Here is a 17,517-nt window from a genome sequence, read left to right as displayed (position 1 = left end):
GAACTAGCGCTTTGACAGACTGTCCCTAAATTTTGCTGCAGGGTAGTGAACCGATCACGCGAACGTGCTAGATCGCATTCACAGCAAATGTGCTGTGCTTTGCTTTGACGCGCACATACATACATACATACATACAGTCTGAATCAGGTTTGCAACTTAAGTCTTTGGTTTGGTTTCAAGGCTTAACGGCTTCGTTTAAATGCTTTGCCATTCGCTTTCCATTCGCTCAAATGATTATTTAACCAAAAATAAAACTGAAATCATTTTAAATATTCTCGCCTAAGTGCTTAGAACAAAATTTAAAAGTATTTATTAAATGCATTGCATTTCGTTGGAAGTTTAATTTGTTCTGTATATTTGCAAATACATACTTATTAAATCTTTTATGTCACGCCTTGCTAGTAAAATTCCCAAAAGTTTATATTATACGTGCCGCATTTAGTCACACCGAAATTACGTCATTGTTTGTCTTGCATCGCTGACAAACCGAAATTTCGCTACTTTTGTGTACAATGAATTGTTTTTTTTTTTTTTAATGCATTACTACCGTTGCTTAGCGTATTTGCACACTTTGGCGGTAATTAATGCTTTCTTTGCAATTTAACGACTATGTATTAGTATGTACATACATACATATATATATATATATGTACGTGAGCGGTAATATAACTAGTGCATATGTACATTTGTATACTGACATCATTTACATACATTCGTCACATGCCCTTTTGCAGATCTGCTGATCATCACTCGATTTTAGTATTAGATATGCATCAAGGCTGACATTTTAAATAAATTGTCCATTGAGCGCGATGATTAAAGACTTTCAAGCAGGGAATGAAACCGAAACCCAAACCGAAACCGTTTAAAACCGTTTCGTTTTTCAAAACCGAAACCGAAACCGTAACCGTTATCTTGACCTGAAAAGGAACGATACCGAAACCATTTCAATCACAGGTTTCAATCGGTTTCCAGAAATTTACAAAAATAATAAATAAAAATTTCTTTGAAATAAATGACTTATTTAACCAAGATCAGCAACATTTTGCTAAAATTCTTGTTAAGTAGTAAATAAGTATGGCAAGGTAACTTTTCGCAAAAATCTGCTGATGACTTTGTTGTTGTGAATCGATAATCGATTAATTATATATGAGTAGTTTCTTTCCCGTACGCAATGCGAGATCCCGCGTGTGCCCAAAATAGCCCAGAAATCATGCCTGTACTCAACAAAATGGGTAATAGAGAGCGAAAATTCGAGCTCATTCGATCGTAAGTGTATTCTTCTTCCTGCCCGAAACAGCCCGAAATTTTCTCCGAGTAAAAATGGATAAAGTGTCAAAGTGCATATCAGCTGTATTGTGTTTACATGTTGCCTGCATTTACTTGGTGCTTTTAAGGAAAAGTGAATGGCCTGTTGATGTATTTTCAATCTATGTACTTAAAATCAAATTTGTGAAACCAAAATTCAATTTCCAAGTGTTTGCATTTAATACCATGTTCTGACCGACAACCAAAACTTTTTTCCTTCATTTTCTTTTCATTTACAACCTTTAACTTTCATTCTTAATTTGCTTTGGCCAGGCAATTAACAATAAATCCGAAATGGCGTATTAAAGATGATAAAATATGACTTCCACTTCGATAAATAATCGAAAAAAACTAGTGAAGACACCGATTGGAATGAGTGGAAAGTGAGTTTTCAATTAGTTTTCAGCGAAAACTGGTTTTCGTTTAACATATTTTATATGGACGAAAACACAAGTTTTAGGTCGAAAACCAGTTTTAGCAACGAAAACATGTTTCCGATGTCGGTCAGAACATGGTATAAGTGACAAAAACAAGAACAACGTGAATCAGCTGTTACTCGACTTGTGGGCACGAAATGTGGGTTTTTGCGTTTCCGTACTTCTGAACTTTGGCCCCTATTATGAGTTGCATTCGATTTTCGACTGTGGTCGAAAGTGCTGAGCGAACGAATTTTCATTTGGTATTATGGCGCTCATTCGATGAAGAATAGCGCTATTGTGAATTTCGCTCGTTTAGGTTGTTCACAATAGTATATTTTTCACCGCTGAGAAGCTTTGTTTACAAATCGAGCAAACTAAATAGTGTGCTTATACATATTTATGTAAATTTGTTCTAATTAAAATTAAGTAAAAAAGAAAGCAAGTTTATAAAAACGTGGTAAAATGAGTACAACGACTTCTGGTTCAACGATTTGTCAGAGGATGAGAGCTTAGTAAACTGGCCAGGAGTAGCAAATGTTTAAGAGAGTTTAAGTTTATTAGTCTTTCGAATATATTTTGATATAAAATATATTTAAGAAATTTGTCTACAGATTCATTAAAAAGTTCCGACCATCTAAAGAGGCGTTTGTGAGCCAAATCTATTTAAAATATTTTAAACCTATCAACAGCGCTACGATTTTGTTCTCAGAGGTCGTGCCAAGAGAGTATTGGGATTTTCTTTCACAAGCAAAGCAGCCTTTCGAGCTTGTGTTTAGTATTCACGATGTTAGAACTGCATGAAATTAATAAAAATTGTTTAAAATTAGTGTCTAGCCGCCAAAATGTAAGAAAACGTATACAAAATCATACATTTTTCACAATTTCCTAACACTTCGCTACACCATCGAAAGCAAAATTCTGTTCGACAGAAAATTCGATACTCAACGAAAATTTCGACACGCTTGCATAGCTCATAATACGAATTTCACTTTCGATCTTCGATAGCCAGCGAAGATCGAAAATCGAATGCAGCTCATAATAAGGGCCTTTGTTCCATTTTTGAAAGAAAATGTTTCTCTTATTCTCTAATTACCAAATCCGGTTCGGATTGTTAGGGAAAGAACCTAGTGTTGATATTATCAGTGAACTGTAATTTTCGATTTTCTTTCCTCAACGTTTAAGACATTGTGATTTAAATAATATCAACAAAATTTCTGTGAAAAACCGAAACCGGAACGAAACCGAAACCAAAACCGAAATAAATTTTGAAGAACGAAACCAAAACCGAAACCGAAACACTTGGCAAAACCGAAACCCAAACCGGAACGTTATTTTGAATCGGTTTCATTCCTTGCTTTCAAGGCAAATTAAAATAAAAACTTAATGCGGTTGAACTGATACAAATTAGGCATTTGTTGTACGCGACTTTTTCTTTCCTGCCACCTGCGAGGTTCACTTGAGCCAATTTGTCGGCTTTTAGTTGGTTTCAAAGTGACAATAAAAACTGATATTGATTTTGCTTTGCTTGCCTTAGTGTTTTTTTTATCTATATTATTTTATTTTATTTTATTTATTTACACCCAAATTTATAAAAAAAAGAGAAGACTTTAACTGCTTTATAAATCGAAATTTTTTATGAAAATGTCACTTCATTGTAATAACACCGTTAGTCTTCATCTAAGTGTTTTTTTCTTAAATCTTTCAACATCATCTCTATAGTAAATATATTTGTTGTTCACCGCATTTGTACACAAAATTTGTTATAAATATTCTTCTTACTCACATTCATCTAACGCACAATCGGCAACACCTATGTCAGCCACAACTTGTTTATCGTTAGAATTACAAAAAACAATACGTTTCGTTTACTTAAGCAATCCACTGTCAGCGACACTAAATTCTCATTTTGCCGCTACAACTTCTTTGCCGCTTGCCGCTGAAAACGAAACTAAAAGTTGTTCCGCCAAATTGAAAAGCTTAAAATGCAACAGCACTAACTAAAACGCCAAGCCGCAGCAATGAGCCATTGAGTGAGTTTGTTTGGAGTAGGACAGATGTTTCACTCAATTTGATTTATTTCAAAAAATTACTCAAACTTTTTTTGGATATGCGCTAATCGTAGGTAATACAGAATTTTTAAATGACGCTGCATTGGTATGAATATTATAAGTAGTGTTTGGCACTATCGATGCCACAAGTATCGATACTGAGTACTCCAAAGTACTCAGTAGTTACTCACAAAAGAACTCGAAAGTACCTACTCAGAACTTAAAAGAACTCGAAAACACTCAGTACTCAAAAATACTCTGGATCGATTCGAAGTACTCAGTATGAACTGTCGTTTAGATACTTAAAAGTACTGAGTTTTATTTACATTTGCCGGTAGTCAGAAATGATTGTACTTGATTTATTTCAAGTTTTAATAACTTTCCAGTACAATACTTGTACCCAGAACAGTTAGCCATTCAATTGACTTAATTTGGGATAAATATATTTTTTGAATTCGTACGATGCACGATAAACGCTTGCGTTCCATTATCCTCTATTACGAATTGATATTTGTCGCATGAAACGTGATAATTAGCTAAGCTCATTAGTGTTGGTTCTCAATAAAAAGTGAACAAAAACCACAGCCGTAAAATATTTAAAAAAACCAAAAAGTTGGAGAAAAAAATTTCGAATATAATAAGATCGAAAAATATTTTCGGAATAATGTAATGAATATGTAAAATCGCCCAAATTTCAACTAAAGATTCAGCCTCATTGCGTAAGTCGTAAGTTAGGCTAAATTGTACGACTCGACAACATTGGCACTGTCTACTATCGTGATGAAATAAGTAAAGTGCTGCCAAGTTTTTCCGTTTTAATACACTAGCCGAGTCGAAATCTTAGGGAATGGCATACAATTTTCGATACGATTCGCCTCTCAAAAAAGGACTTGCGTTCGAAACGACTATTGCAATGAGGCTGATATTTTAGGGGTTTGAATTCTTTTCTCCAAACCACCTTAGCACATATTAAGATATAAAATATTTTTTAAAGGGTACCACCTTTTTCAAAAGCTTAGTTCGATTTAATTAAAATCGATTTGCTTAAAAATTCAAGCTCATTTTTATCAATAATTAAATATGACAATATGGGTGGGAATAGAGATGCAAAAAAAAAGATCGATTCTGACATCGATACATCGATTTTTTTTAATTTTTGGCCCAACATCGATGCTATGGGGCGAAATCTGTTAAACTCGAAGAAAGTTCCTTCGCTACTTGTAAAAGTGCGTTTATCTACTACCAGTTGACACTCGCAATAGGGGTGCTAGTTTTTGTAAATCCAAAAAAATATACGTAAAACTACCAACTAACGAAGCAACGAGCTCGATGTGAAGACCCCTAATGACAAAAGATGAACATTCAGTGGATTTTAATAAAATATTTAAAAAATTATGTTTCCAAGTTTTTTTTATCATTTTGGTTTTTTTTTATCGACTTTTTCATTTCGACAAGATATGGTTTCGACATTCAAAAAACTTTTAAATTTCTACATTTTTATTTCCGATTTATTGTACGGTTGCCGTGTTGTTTGCGTTGTTTACAAATACTTGAAACGTTTAATCCAAAGCGCATTTCAGGCGTCGAAAAACATTGACCTGGCTACTTATTTTTGATCTGCGCGAATAGGAAACATTTGGTTGTCAAATCAGGACCATACCGCAAATGACCCATCATTTCGTTGTTTTGAAAGCCCAAACACGTTTTCGTTTGTGCCAAGGCACATTAAACAGGTAGTATCAGTAGAGCAAAAACAACATTTGCGTGTATTTTGTTGTTGCTTCTGGTATCGAAAGTGTCAACTGTTCTGAATTTTTTCTTCTAAATCAAAGTGTGCCATGTGAAATTCAAAAATAATAAAAAAATTTAAATTGGAAAAAATAAAAATTGTTGCAACTTTCTTTCCTAGCAAATTTGTTTGCATCTCGAAGCATTGATACATCCTTTACAAGGGCCAGTAATCAGCGGTTGTGCTGCTGAGTTGGGCGAACGTTCCAAAAGCTGCTATTCAATCGCTTGTTTTGTATGGAAAAAGGTTTCACATGCAAATGGATTTTGACAATTCAGAATTTTTGTGAGAAAAAATTAAAAATATTTGACATTTTCGAGACCAAATAATTTGAAAATAAATCAAATCAGCTGGTCTACTGATACTACCTGTTCAATGTACCTTGGTTTGCGCTGATGTTATAAAAAATTATGGCACCACTTTTCTACTCACCATTAATTTAACGCCAAAAGCCAAATGCTCACCGCGTATGTAATGCATATGCGAAAAATGTAACTGCTATAAATGCTATACATGCAAATTAAGATATTATGTCGAATTAAAAATTAATACCTACCTCCCGAATAAGGGCTTACATTCTTATTTTCCATTTATTTTGGAGCCGATCGTAAACATCGAAACAAATGAAACAACAATTCATAGCATGATACAAAAAAGAAGGTAGTTCCATTTAATGACATTCGTTGTTGTTGCTAACCATTTGACTTTTAATAAAATTATGACATTTCATAAAATTCATGCTACCTGATCACCAGAGATAATATTTTTTTTTTTGTAAAAGTAAACATAAATGTATGAAAATGAGTGAAGTTTAGTGAAGTTATTGAACATATATGAGATAAATTTTGTGTAAATTTGCCAAATAAAAAGAAAAAATGAGCTGTGTGTGCCCAAACTGTGAAAATTCGGTACATACATGTAAAGGATCTGGGGTTAAGTTTTTTACGTTTCCTAAGCTACCGTTCGTGCGAAAACAGTGGCTGGAAGCGTGTAACATACACGAAGAAAATTTACCCAGATTTCCATTTGTGTGTTCAATACATTTTGCATCTTCTGATATCGGTATGAGCGGAAAGAAGGCAGTGCTTTCGAAAAGTGCAGTGCCGCAGTGTACAAGGTAAAAAAAACTTTAAAGATATGGATTATTTAAATGCTTTTTTTCAGGATGCAACTGGACGAAAGCTTTGGCAGTGAGACATATTTCGAAGAGTATTTGGAGCGTTTGGAGAGGTAGGTCCTTTGATTTCATACATAAGTTTGATGTTCCTATGCGATTAAATCTATTACTTTTCAGACAAGTTTTTTGCATACATTGGAAATTTTGAATTCAAAATTTGTTGAAATTAATGGTGATTCGCTAACCACAAAGCCAAAATTTTTGCAAAATCTGATGAGAAATTTAAAAGTAAATTTGGACCAAAATATTATAAAAAGATTTTATTTGGGAAGAACATTCTTTAGAATTCGATTTTTAAATCGCAAGATTAAAGAAACGAAAATTGTATATCAAAATAAGAAAATGAAAAAAGTAACAACATAATGCACTAATGGTTTTTATTATAAAATAAAAGGAATAATTACAATGTAACAGTTTACATTTTATATATTTTTAATAAAAGAGGGGCAAACCACGTAAGTAAAAAAATATCAAGTACTGATTATGAGTTTTGATTTGAAATATTCTCACATTGGTAAAAATATGGGAAAGAAAATACTCCGATGTATTGTTTTAATATTATCAAAGTGGCAAGGCCGTTGATAATACTGACAATTTATGAAACTTCAAAAAATTTTATTATCCGTCAAAAGTTGTTTATTGAAACTACCTTCTTTTTTGTATGATGATTCATAGCGTTGATTAAAGTTTATATAAGAAGTAGCTTGATATATATTTAAATATAATAAAATTTACAGAAACACTATACATAATTTCTTCTTTTTTTTTTTTGCTTTTAAATTTATGGTATATATTGCATTACACTTGCATATAAAATTACATTCAACTGTGAAACAAATTAATAAAGAATACCGTAATCCAAGTATAGATGTACATACGAGTATGTACATACATATGTATAAAAAAAGAATAAAAACGAGAAAATGAAATATAAAATTATTTCAGAAGATAAATATGTATAACAACAAGGTATAATTTAATAACTACATTTCAAAGTGGCGAAGAAGACAAAAAAGTAGGCCTTTAAATAATAACTTAGTACTTACTTAAGACTATGATTAGTGTATTGATTGATTTTGATTTTTGTTTTCATTACGTTTTTTTTTTAACAGTAATTACGATACGATAGTATGTAGAATAGACAAAAGCCAATACTTTTGTTTTTGTTTTGAATTTTTTTTTTTTTCAATTTTAAAACAACAAAAGCTGTGAAACACAAACCAGCGAGCTGTGGAGAAAGTAGTGCTTATTTTTGCTATATTTTTCATACTATTTTCGGAGCATATAATTTTTTTTTTTTTTTTGTAGCTGGTGTACACATTTGTTTTTTGCATTTTTTATATTTTTTCTGAACATTTTTTTTATGTGTGTAACTATAACCGCAGGCGCATAACTTCATACAAGTAGATAGTACAAGCTCTGCAAACTGCTGTATACTATATTGTTTAATTATTTGTTTAAAATACGTATTCAAAGCTGAAAGCTAAACTTTTGCCTACGCATTTGCTGCTGTAAATTCAAATTTATTTTAAAATTCTTTCAACTTATATGATATATTTATATAGTATATGTATGCAAGTAGTAAAATGGTGTTGAATAAAAGGCCGGTTGAACATTTTTATTTTTTTTTTCAAAGCTTTAAATCGTTTAACTACTTTTCGCTGCGCAATAAATGCAACCTTTATCCGATTTCCTAGGGACAACAAAATATACTTCGAAAAATCATTTTTATATGTATGCCCTTACGTTTAGTAGTAAATCTTTCAAGCATAACATAAAAAGAATGTAGAATATTAAATATATATGTATATATGCATACTAAATAAGCGAATAAAAGCAAAAATGTTTTGCATTTTTTATTTCATTTGAATTTTTGCAACCGGCAATCACTGCGCACAGAAAATCTCTGTAAAAAAAAACTTAAAGGCTTCATAAACAGACAATTTTTGTCATAAACGTAGCAAACAAAAAAAAAAATATTCTTAGAAAAGATATATGCAAATACATATAAATTTATATATATATGTACTAGGGTAGTGACAAGGACTAAAAAATCCAACAGCCTGTCCGTTGGGACGCGCCCAGGACGCAGCTATGATGTGCGCAAACACATCGCCTGCTTTGTGCGTGGCAAGCAACAAATGCTGCAAACTATCTACAAATGTGAAAATTAAAATTTTTTGTTTTAAGACTTACACTGTAAAACATTCGCTTGCATGCGACGCACCTTTGCAAGGGATTTTTTAATCAGCAAAATTAATGTGACACGCTTTCGATTGGGCGCTCGCTCCCAGATATTAAATAAAAAAATTGATAAATGTTTGGGGACAAGTATTATTTATTGGTAAATGTAAACAATGAATTACTGTGTATTTTAGAAGAAAATTATATAGAGTGAGGGTAGATAGTATATATACATAGTGGGTGGGATGCAAGGGAAACCAGGGCTTTGACAAAATTGACTAGCAATACGAGTTCAAATCATACTTAGATTCTAGATGTTGAAGAAAAAAATCAGTTTTGTAACAGACAGGGTGCGCAATTGCAGAGGTAGGACATACGCTCAGCTCACTAAATCAATGTGACATAATATGTATTAATATATTCAATGAATGAAGTCGCAAGCAAAAATTATTATTGCATTGTATTTGATTCAAAAAAGTATGTGATGTGATTGATTAGGTCATACCAAATGATGTTTAACCATTTTCTTTACTTATTTCTGAATGTGACGCCCATTAAACTTTCAGTGATGTGATGTTACACGAGATAAGACATGACGACATCACATCATATGACAGAACATCTCGTGCATCATAATCTTCATGAACAGTTGTTATAACAAAAAGAACCATTCCAGCAACGTTAAGTCCTTAGTATGATTATAGTATAATCATTATACATATCCAGCCTTACCGCCAAAAAAACGTAAGCGGTTTTTTTTTAATTTTCAATGCAAAAGCGCATCTAGACGTTTTGAGAGTATTTTTGCATCATAAATAATTTTAATTTTAATTTTTCATAAATAATTTTAATATTGATTTTTTCCCTCTCCCTAAGCGGTTTCATGAGCGCCTTACACCCTGCATGGTTACAAAACTATTCTTTTTTGCTTATTTAATTCTCCCAACCGTCTTAAATTTAGTAAGTAGTACCTGGTACTCAAAAATACATAGTTGCAAAATCAACCTCACCAAACAACATCAACAACATAGCAAACAGTAGCAATAAGTAGCAAGTAAAAATTAGAAACAATTGCACGCAAATATTGTTGCTGTCAACTAACAAATACATTACATATAAAAATATTTAATGATGTATTACCTTGAAAAGTATTTGTCTAACTAATTATTATTAGAAACAAATCTATGTAAGTGAAAGGGGGTGGGGGAGAGCGAGAGCGAGCGCGACCAACTACTCAGGTGTCGCCCAGCGCAAACGGATAGTCTGTCGAAGAAGTAGACGGGTTAGCGAAGTGCCGTTTTGCCGCAATTTGGACACAAATACTTCAATTTTTGCTAATAAGTGCAAGTATGTTTAATAAATGATACATTTAGTAATAGAAGAAGTTTATCAGGCACGTTCTGCAATTCACTTACGAGTGAATTTCAAACACTGAAAATTTGAATTCAAAGCGAATTTGATTGAAATTCACTCGGAATTTAATTGCTGAACCTGCCTGCGTATTTTGCATTTACTAAAATTTCTACCAAATACCCTTTACATAAATTTATTCACGGACATCTTTTGAAAATGTTAGGTACAAATTAGAACAAAAAGTAAAAGAAAAATAGAGCTTAGAAGTTAATGTTATTGATTTTTTTACGATTACAGTGTTAATTTAAAACAAATATGAGTTAGCACTTGCAGCTTTTAGGTTTTCCATCAAACTTGTTTACTCTCCTGCACCGAGAATTTACGTAATTAGACAAATTTTAGCGCGCAACAACGGCACAGCCCTTCTTGGCATTATTTTCATGCCACCCTAATGCCATCCGCTTTGCATTGAGGTACCCACGGCTCGCATAACTCTTTACCAGCGGCATGCGTTAGCCGCCGGTGAGCCACTGCAAGCCAGGAGTCCAACATCAATTTTGCGCGGCCGCAGCCATATAAAAAGCGTACAAATAATTGCTTGACGATACTTAAAAGGTGATGCTGTCATCTCGTATGTAGTATGTATATATGTACATATGTGTGTTACTGCAGCCAAATCACTTGTCACTGTTCATATGCAATAAGTATGTATGTGTATCATTTACATATACATGTAGATACAATATGTTTGAATAAATACGTATTTTAGCACATAACTAATTACACATCAGTAATGTACCGTACCTGGATATATGTATGTACTTAATGATATCGACCCCTTCGCGTTTTTTTTTAGAAATTGGTTTTGTGATCCGAATTTGTTCAAAAAAATTTGAAAACGTTCTCCTGTAAAATTTAGTTTTTGACACATATCCACGATAATTTCACGCAAAGGGGTTGATACATATGTATATTAAATGAATGTATGCATAGTGTACGCTCCTGCTCTGAAAATATTCAACGCGGGCCGCGATGCTGGTAACAGAGGAAGAGGAAGGCCTCCTCTGCGTTGGAAAGACCAGGTGGAGAAGGACTTGGCTTCACTTGGCATTTTCAATTGGCGTCAGTTAGCACAGAAGAGAAATGACTGGCGTGCTGTTTTGGACTCGGCCAAAATCGCTTAGGCGGTTACAGCGCCAAATAAGAAGAAGAAGATGCATAGTGTACGTGTATGATAAAATATTTTTGCTTTGGTTGGGTTTTTTATGAATTGAAAGTTCGGCATTGTTTATCTAGATTTTAATAAACAATTTAAAATGCAAACAATTTGTTATACAAAGATGCCCATATGTATGTGAGTGTGTTCAAAAAAGGAGGAACATAACTAATTTCGACCATCATTAAAAGGAGTTTTTTACACAACACATACATACATATACATAAATTTCCTACTGTGTGCTAGACGCAAAAATAGAAACAAACTAGCTTAGTGTAATCGTTAGGGAAATTTTTTAATTAAATGTTATTCTAGTCAATCAGATAGGCCATAAAAAAAACCCCCTGCCTTCTAGTCAAGCGTAACATAGGAAAAAAACATTACTCTGTTACCTCTAAGTTGTTACCTTTTCAGGAGTTTCGAGGGAATAAGGACTAAACAGTATTTATTTAGAAATATTTAAGTAAAGAAAGACAGATCCAAAAAAAAAACCTGTAATTTCCCAGACAGTTTAAAAACCCCAATTTTGAATCTCTTTTTAAATTTTTGGCATAGGATAAATAACTTCTAAGCTTCAGCTCGGTAAAGCTTGAGTGGTCTTATTGCACTTATTATAATTAAAAAAAAAAAAAATGAATAACAAAAAAATCGAAAATTCTATACATCGTCCGTCACTGCAAAGGTTCTAAATCATCTTTCATAGACTAATCTCAGTATTTCATACATTAGTTTTAAAAATTTCTGGACTCTTCTCTAAAAATTTAACAACTGTCATTTAGGTCGTTTTACATCAATCTCGACGTATGTAGTAAACAGAAAATTGCACACACAATTTATTGAGAGATCGGAAATTTCGGTTAGCCTTATAGATATGCCACCTTTTAGAATGGCCATTAAAAACGTGCAACACAATGTGGGCAACATATACATACTTATGTATATGCGTGTACTTCTATGCACTGCAACATTCCATGTAGAAATTAAAAATAATAAACATAATGCATATAGTACAATTAAAAAATGAATTTTTACGCTTTTTCAAACACTCTTACGATGTGCATCTATCTGGCACATGCGCAGATCAACATGTACCTATGTACATATGTATGCATGTGTATATGCGAGTATGCTTGTGTGCTTGTACGTAAAGAACACCATAACCATAAAGCCGATAACCATAAAATACGAAATTAATATTTTTGTTTCGATTCAATACCTACTCGGTTCGGGGCAGTAACCAATTGACTGTTCATTTATGTATAATTAGCTAATTATTGAAATTCGTTAACTTACATATCAGTGCTTGTTGCTGCTGTTGATTTGGGATTTTAATGTAATTAATTAGGAGTTGTAGATTCATTAGAAAATTATGAAGTCGAAAAATTACGGAAAACTTACTTTTCTACATTCCCACAAAAACACGCAATACAAAATTTCGACACATCGCTTTTATAGCCCGACAAAAAACAGTATACGAACACAAAACTTTTAGGAAAAAAAATATAAAACAAATATGATCGTACGAGGGATTAAAATAATGTGAAAGCTGTAGCGAGAAAAATTTTTAGATTAGGAAATATCACTTACAATTACCGTGTGTTCGATATTCAACGGCTTATTGCTAATAAAATTTGAATGTAAATTACAGTTAATAATTACTATGCATTCTAAAAAGAGGTAAGTAAACATTCGTTTGGTAGGCAACAAAAAGCACACACTTTTTTTTGACACGATGTGGTACATTTTAGGATGAGCAGTACATACGTACGTACGATCAAGGCAGGACGGCAAACGAAAATACAAATTACAACAACACTGGCAACATACCTAATGCCTCACTGGTAGGACTTCGCGGCTCATTCAGCAATCGGAGGCACACCGAGAACTATGTATGTGTGCATATTGAAATCTGTGAAATGTATCAAATTAATATGAGTTGTATGTATGTACATATGTAGTATATATGTATGTAGAGCTTTCTGCTTGGTTACGGCCTTATCCATTAATCTTGATTTAGTTTTCTGTCATTTACATACTAAATACCATACATATGTTTAGTACACTAATTATTGCGTGCTTTGAACTTTTATACTTATTAAACAAATATTACGAAAAACGAAAATTATAGTAAAGAGGGATTGCTTACTCAGTGGCTGTGTGCTACGGTTACGTATGTATGTTTGAGTTTTCTTTTTTATCTTTTACGAATTTTTATTTTATTTTTTCTATATAAGTTAGTCAGTTGCACACGGAAAATAAACTACAGATCGAGCGCATCATCGCAATCGACCAACGTTGTCGTGGACCTGTTAAAAAATTAATATGAATTTAATATACGTACATAAAAAATTTCAAGTGATGAGTGATGGGAAAATTTTTAAGTAAAGACAACAAAAAAATAAATAGTACAGTGCCAAATTATATGAAAATGCAATTTACCATAGTTATGACTGCGATTACCTATGTAAATTTCTAACACAATTCTAATGCATGAAAAGGTGAGGAAAAAGCGTAGTCTACTACGTTATTTTTTTTTATAAATTTAAATAATTTACAGATCATATAAGGTTGGGGAGGTTAGTAGGTGATGGGAGGTTATGTTATGAGTCCGAAAACGGACTGGTAAAAATGTATACACATGTGCACAGATTATAAAAATTTTCAAAAATATCCAAAATTCAAGGTACATTTAAATTAAAATTAAAATTAAAAGGCGCTTTTGAAAATAAATCAAGAATAAAAATATAACCTCATCTCTCAACTTGTTCTTTTTCTGAGTGCATAGTGTCTAAGGAAATGTGTGAATGGGAAGAAGTTATATAAACCAGCAAAAGAGCATTAAAACTTATCCGCATACATATATGTGCATATGTATACAAAATGATTACGACAATGAAAGCTTCAAAAATCAGCGAAAAGTATGTATCTCTAATTAATTTAATTAATTTTTAAATAGTGATTTATGAAAATACCCTGAAGCCAAATTATGTCAGAAATCTAAAAAGACCAGAGACCTAGTAATGGAAAAAGTTGTTATTGGGATTAGTATTATTCAGATGAATATAGTATTTTGTAAGTACATATGTACTTATTATGAATTTATGTACACTCCATGAATTGCTTGTTTTATGTAGTGTCTATATATGCACCACTTAGCTACGGTTGCATGTCATTCATCTATAATGCACTATTGAAAATATATAAACGAAAATATGTATGTATGTACATATGTATGTATGTACGTATGTATGTATACTGTCTGTATGTAATCCATATACAAGGCTATAATACACATTCATACTCAATAATAGTCACTTAAATTACGTATTGGATGCAAAAACTTACGTTTTCTTCTCAATTTATTGCGTGCCTATGTTTGCTTTGCTTTAAATTTTTTTTTGTCTAACCATACTTAACTTTAACTGAAAAAACTCGCTGATAACTAAAAACAAAAACAGAGTACATATTATGCATGTATGTATGTATATATAGGAGTATATGTGTATGTAAATAGCATTATATGTAGGAAGAAATTAGAAACCTAAAGCGAATTCATGTGTAAAAAATGATAACAATTTAAACGGAAAACTAATACATTATATAACTATAATTACTAGCCACCACATTAACCCAAAGCGTATTTGCACATAACTTTTTCTAGTTGGTTAAATTAACGATTTCTTTTTATATGTGTGTATATGTGTATGTGTGTGTGTGCAAAGTACCAGTAGTTCTGCTCCATCCCTCCGCCTGCCTGTTTGGTGGTTGGCTGGGTTCTAGTGCACTTATTAAGTGCATGAGTATGTGTGACGGCACGGCTTTTAGTTAAAATGGCTTATAGCAACAAACTTTAGGTGAAGGGGCGATATTAAGTAGAGTACAAACTTGTTTTCTGTATAAGGCGACAATAACAATGCTGCTTAAATAATAGGCTCATTCATCCGTTGACGACAATACGCTTGCCAGTTTTTTTGCTTTAATCAGCTGGGTGGCATTGCTGCGCTGAAATCTTTTTTATGACATTGAGGTTTCCGTTGTTTTCATTTTCCATTAGTTTAGAAAATTTTTTTGGGTGATGCTAAATGCATTATTGCTTGTTTCCAATTTTATCTTTCAGGTGGATATAATAACGGCATCGGAGTTTCTAAGAGCGGCGTCGACAAACAAATTGGCGGATCACCGAAATCGTGGCATCATTTGCAGTACAGGATGACCGGCTGGTAGCATGACACCCATACCGGGCATCGGCATACCCGGCATTTGTATGGCTTGTACTGGCAACAGACCTGGCAGCGTATGAAAAAGTATTTTAGCATTCATGTTCTTCTCTAAGTTGACTTCTACATATATAAGCGTTTTATTGTACTCACCTGGCATTCCGGGCAAACCGCCTGGTGCACGCAACATATTGCCACCCAGCAACGGTCCATGCGGTCCCAGTGCCATGGCAGGACGCAGCATTGGTTGCATTAATTGCATTTGCCCTGGCAACGGCATCTACAGTGCATCGAAGAATGATAGCAACAGATAAGAGACATAAAAGAAGTAAGTTATTAGCGAATTTTCAGTTCAATTGTTGTATTCGTGTAGGAGCGACAGCAACGGCTTCGCGCACATTTCATTTACACAAAAAATAGCTAACGTTATTTATATTATTCATTAATTCATTTATTTTGATGTATTATAGAGAGTAGTGGTGATATATAAAATAGATATAGTATATATATATAATAATTGTTTTTTCTTCGCATTACAATGAATATTAAAGGCATTTTGGTAATAGAAGTAGAAAGAAAAAATGTGAAAACGTACTTACATTAGTCGTTAAGTACTCACTCTTTCTCTAGCTCTCTCTCTCTCTCTCTGTCAGGAGCGCACCCTCTCTTTTGCACTTTCACACTTTTATTTAAAGAAAACTACTAGCAGAAATGACGTCTTCTATGTATAAAGGTACTAATTATTTGAGAAATAATTTATTTCTTCACGTTCTCTAAACTTTTAATTTCAATTTAAAACATATTTCAAAAAACATTTATGTATACTGAAATTTATTGTAAAAAGTGTGGTTTTGAGGCTCAAAGGGTTAAAAACTTAAGAACCCTTATCTTCTTATTATTCAAAGCTCATGTACTTTTATAGAAAGAAAAAACTCCCTTAGATATGTTGAAATGCATTGGAAAACGCATAGAAAATGCAACAAAACATCCAGCTATGGTAGATGAAGCCTCTGAAACATTGACGTTCCTTGGTGACCAAGGATTGGGAAGGCTTTTATGACGATACAGCGAGACAACAAAGCCTATACTGATTACTAAAAAATGTTTATCGCTGCTTTCAAATTTAAAGTTTATTAGCTGGGACATTTTCTAGAACCTAAAATAGCACCCTAGAATATATCCTATGTCACTGTCCAGCTACCATGGCATTGCTTTAATATCCTGATTGAAAGAAATTACACACCAAAGCGCTTGCAAATTGTTAAAACACAATAAGTGCATTGTGACCAACGAGTCAATGACTAAGGACCAGATCTCAACGATCAGCCGATCTAACTTAACCTAACCTAAACATAGGAAGTCTACTAATCCTCGTATAAAAAGTATTTATTTGTATTTACATTCAGACATTACCACTCAGCATCGACATGGTTTGGAAAAAAGAAACATTTGAGTGAGTATTGGCCCATACCTTTGAGTCATATGCCTATTATTGACTTTCAGTTAATGCGAAATAAGCTAAATACCACAAATGTAGCGGATGTGAGACAGTTAGGTGGAAGGAGCTGACGAGCATGTGAATGTACGGGTGAATGACTACGGTTTTGTGCAATGGGCATGACTTTGTAAATGAATAGGCATGGCTGGCATAAGGATGGGAGGCGGAGGGTGAGGGTATCATTTAACGGAGATACGATAGAGCGCAAAAGAGTGCTGATAATGATGAATTTAGTATGCATAGCGTTTGTGTCGATGAATACATATGTAGAATGATGAAAGTTTTAAATTCGATTTGAATTGGGTTTC

The 17,517-nt window shown here is 33.0% G+C and overlaps 1 protein-coding gene across 4 annotated transcripts in view; it reads right to left on the bottom strand.

The window, feature by feature from the left end:
* Window positions 1–17,517, bottom strand: part of LOC118741328 (BUB3-interacting and GLEBS motif-containing protein ZNF207) — a 38,524-nt gene that overhangs the window by 10,344 nt on the left and 10,663 nt on the right. The window contains exons 6-7 of one of the 4 annotated variants that reach the window (XR_004993274.1): window positions 15,220–15,991; window positions 13,213–13,800 (exon numbers count right to left, since the gene is read on the bottom strand). The exons of 1 other annotated variant lie outside the window; for it this stretch is intronic. Coding sequence is in view for 2 of the 3 variants with exons in the window: in XM_036473264.1 (XP_036329157.1) it covers window positions 15,671–15,991 (321 nt within the window). In the remaining variant the exon portion in view is untranslated. Of the gene's footprint in view, window positions 1–13,212; window positions 15,992–17,517 lie in introns of those variants that run through there. 2 more of the 4 variants (XM_036473265.1, XM_036473264.1) reach the window with 2 other exon arrangements.

Source organism: Rhagoletis pomonella, unplaced genomic scaffold (assembly GCF_013731165.1).
Source record: "Rhagoletis pomonella isolate Grant_MI unplaced genomic scaffold, Rhpom_1.0 Rhpom_scaffold_00006, whole genome shotgun sequence".
In the NCBI taxonomy this organism is placed as follows: Eukaryota; Metazoa; Arthropoda; class Insecta; order Diptera; family Tephritidae; genus Rhagoletis; species Rhagoletis pomonella.
The sequence above is the reverse complement of the archived record's forward strand: the minus strand, read 5'-3'. Positions and strand labels throughout refer to the sequence as shown.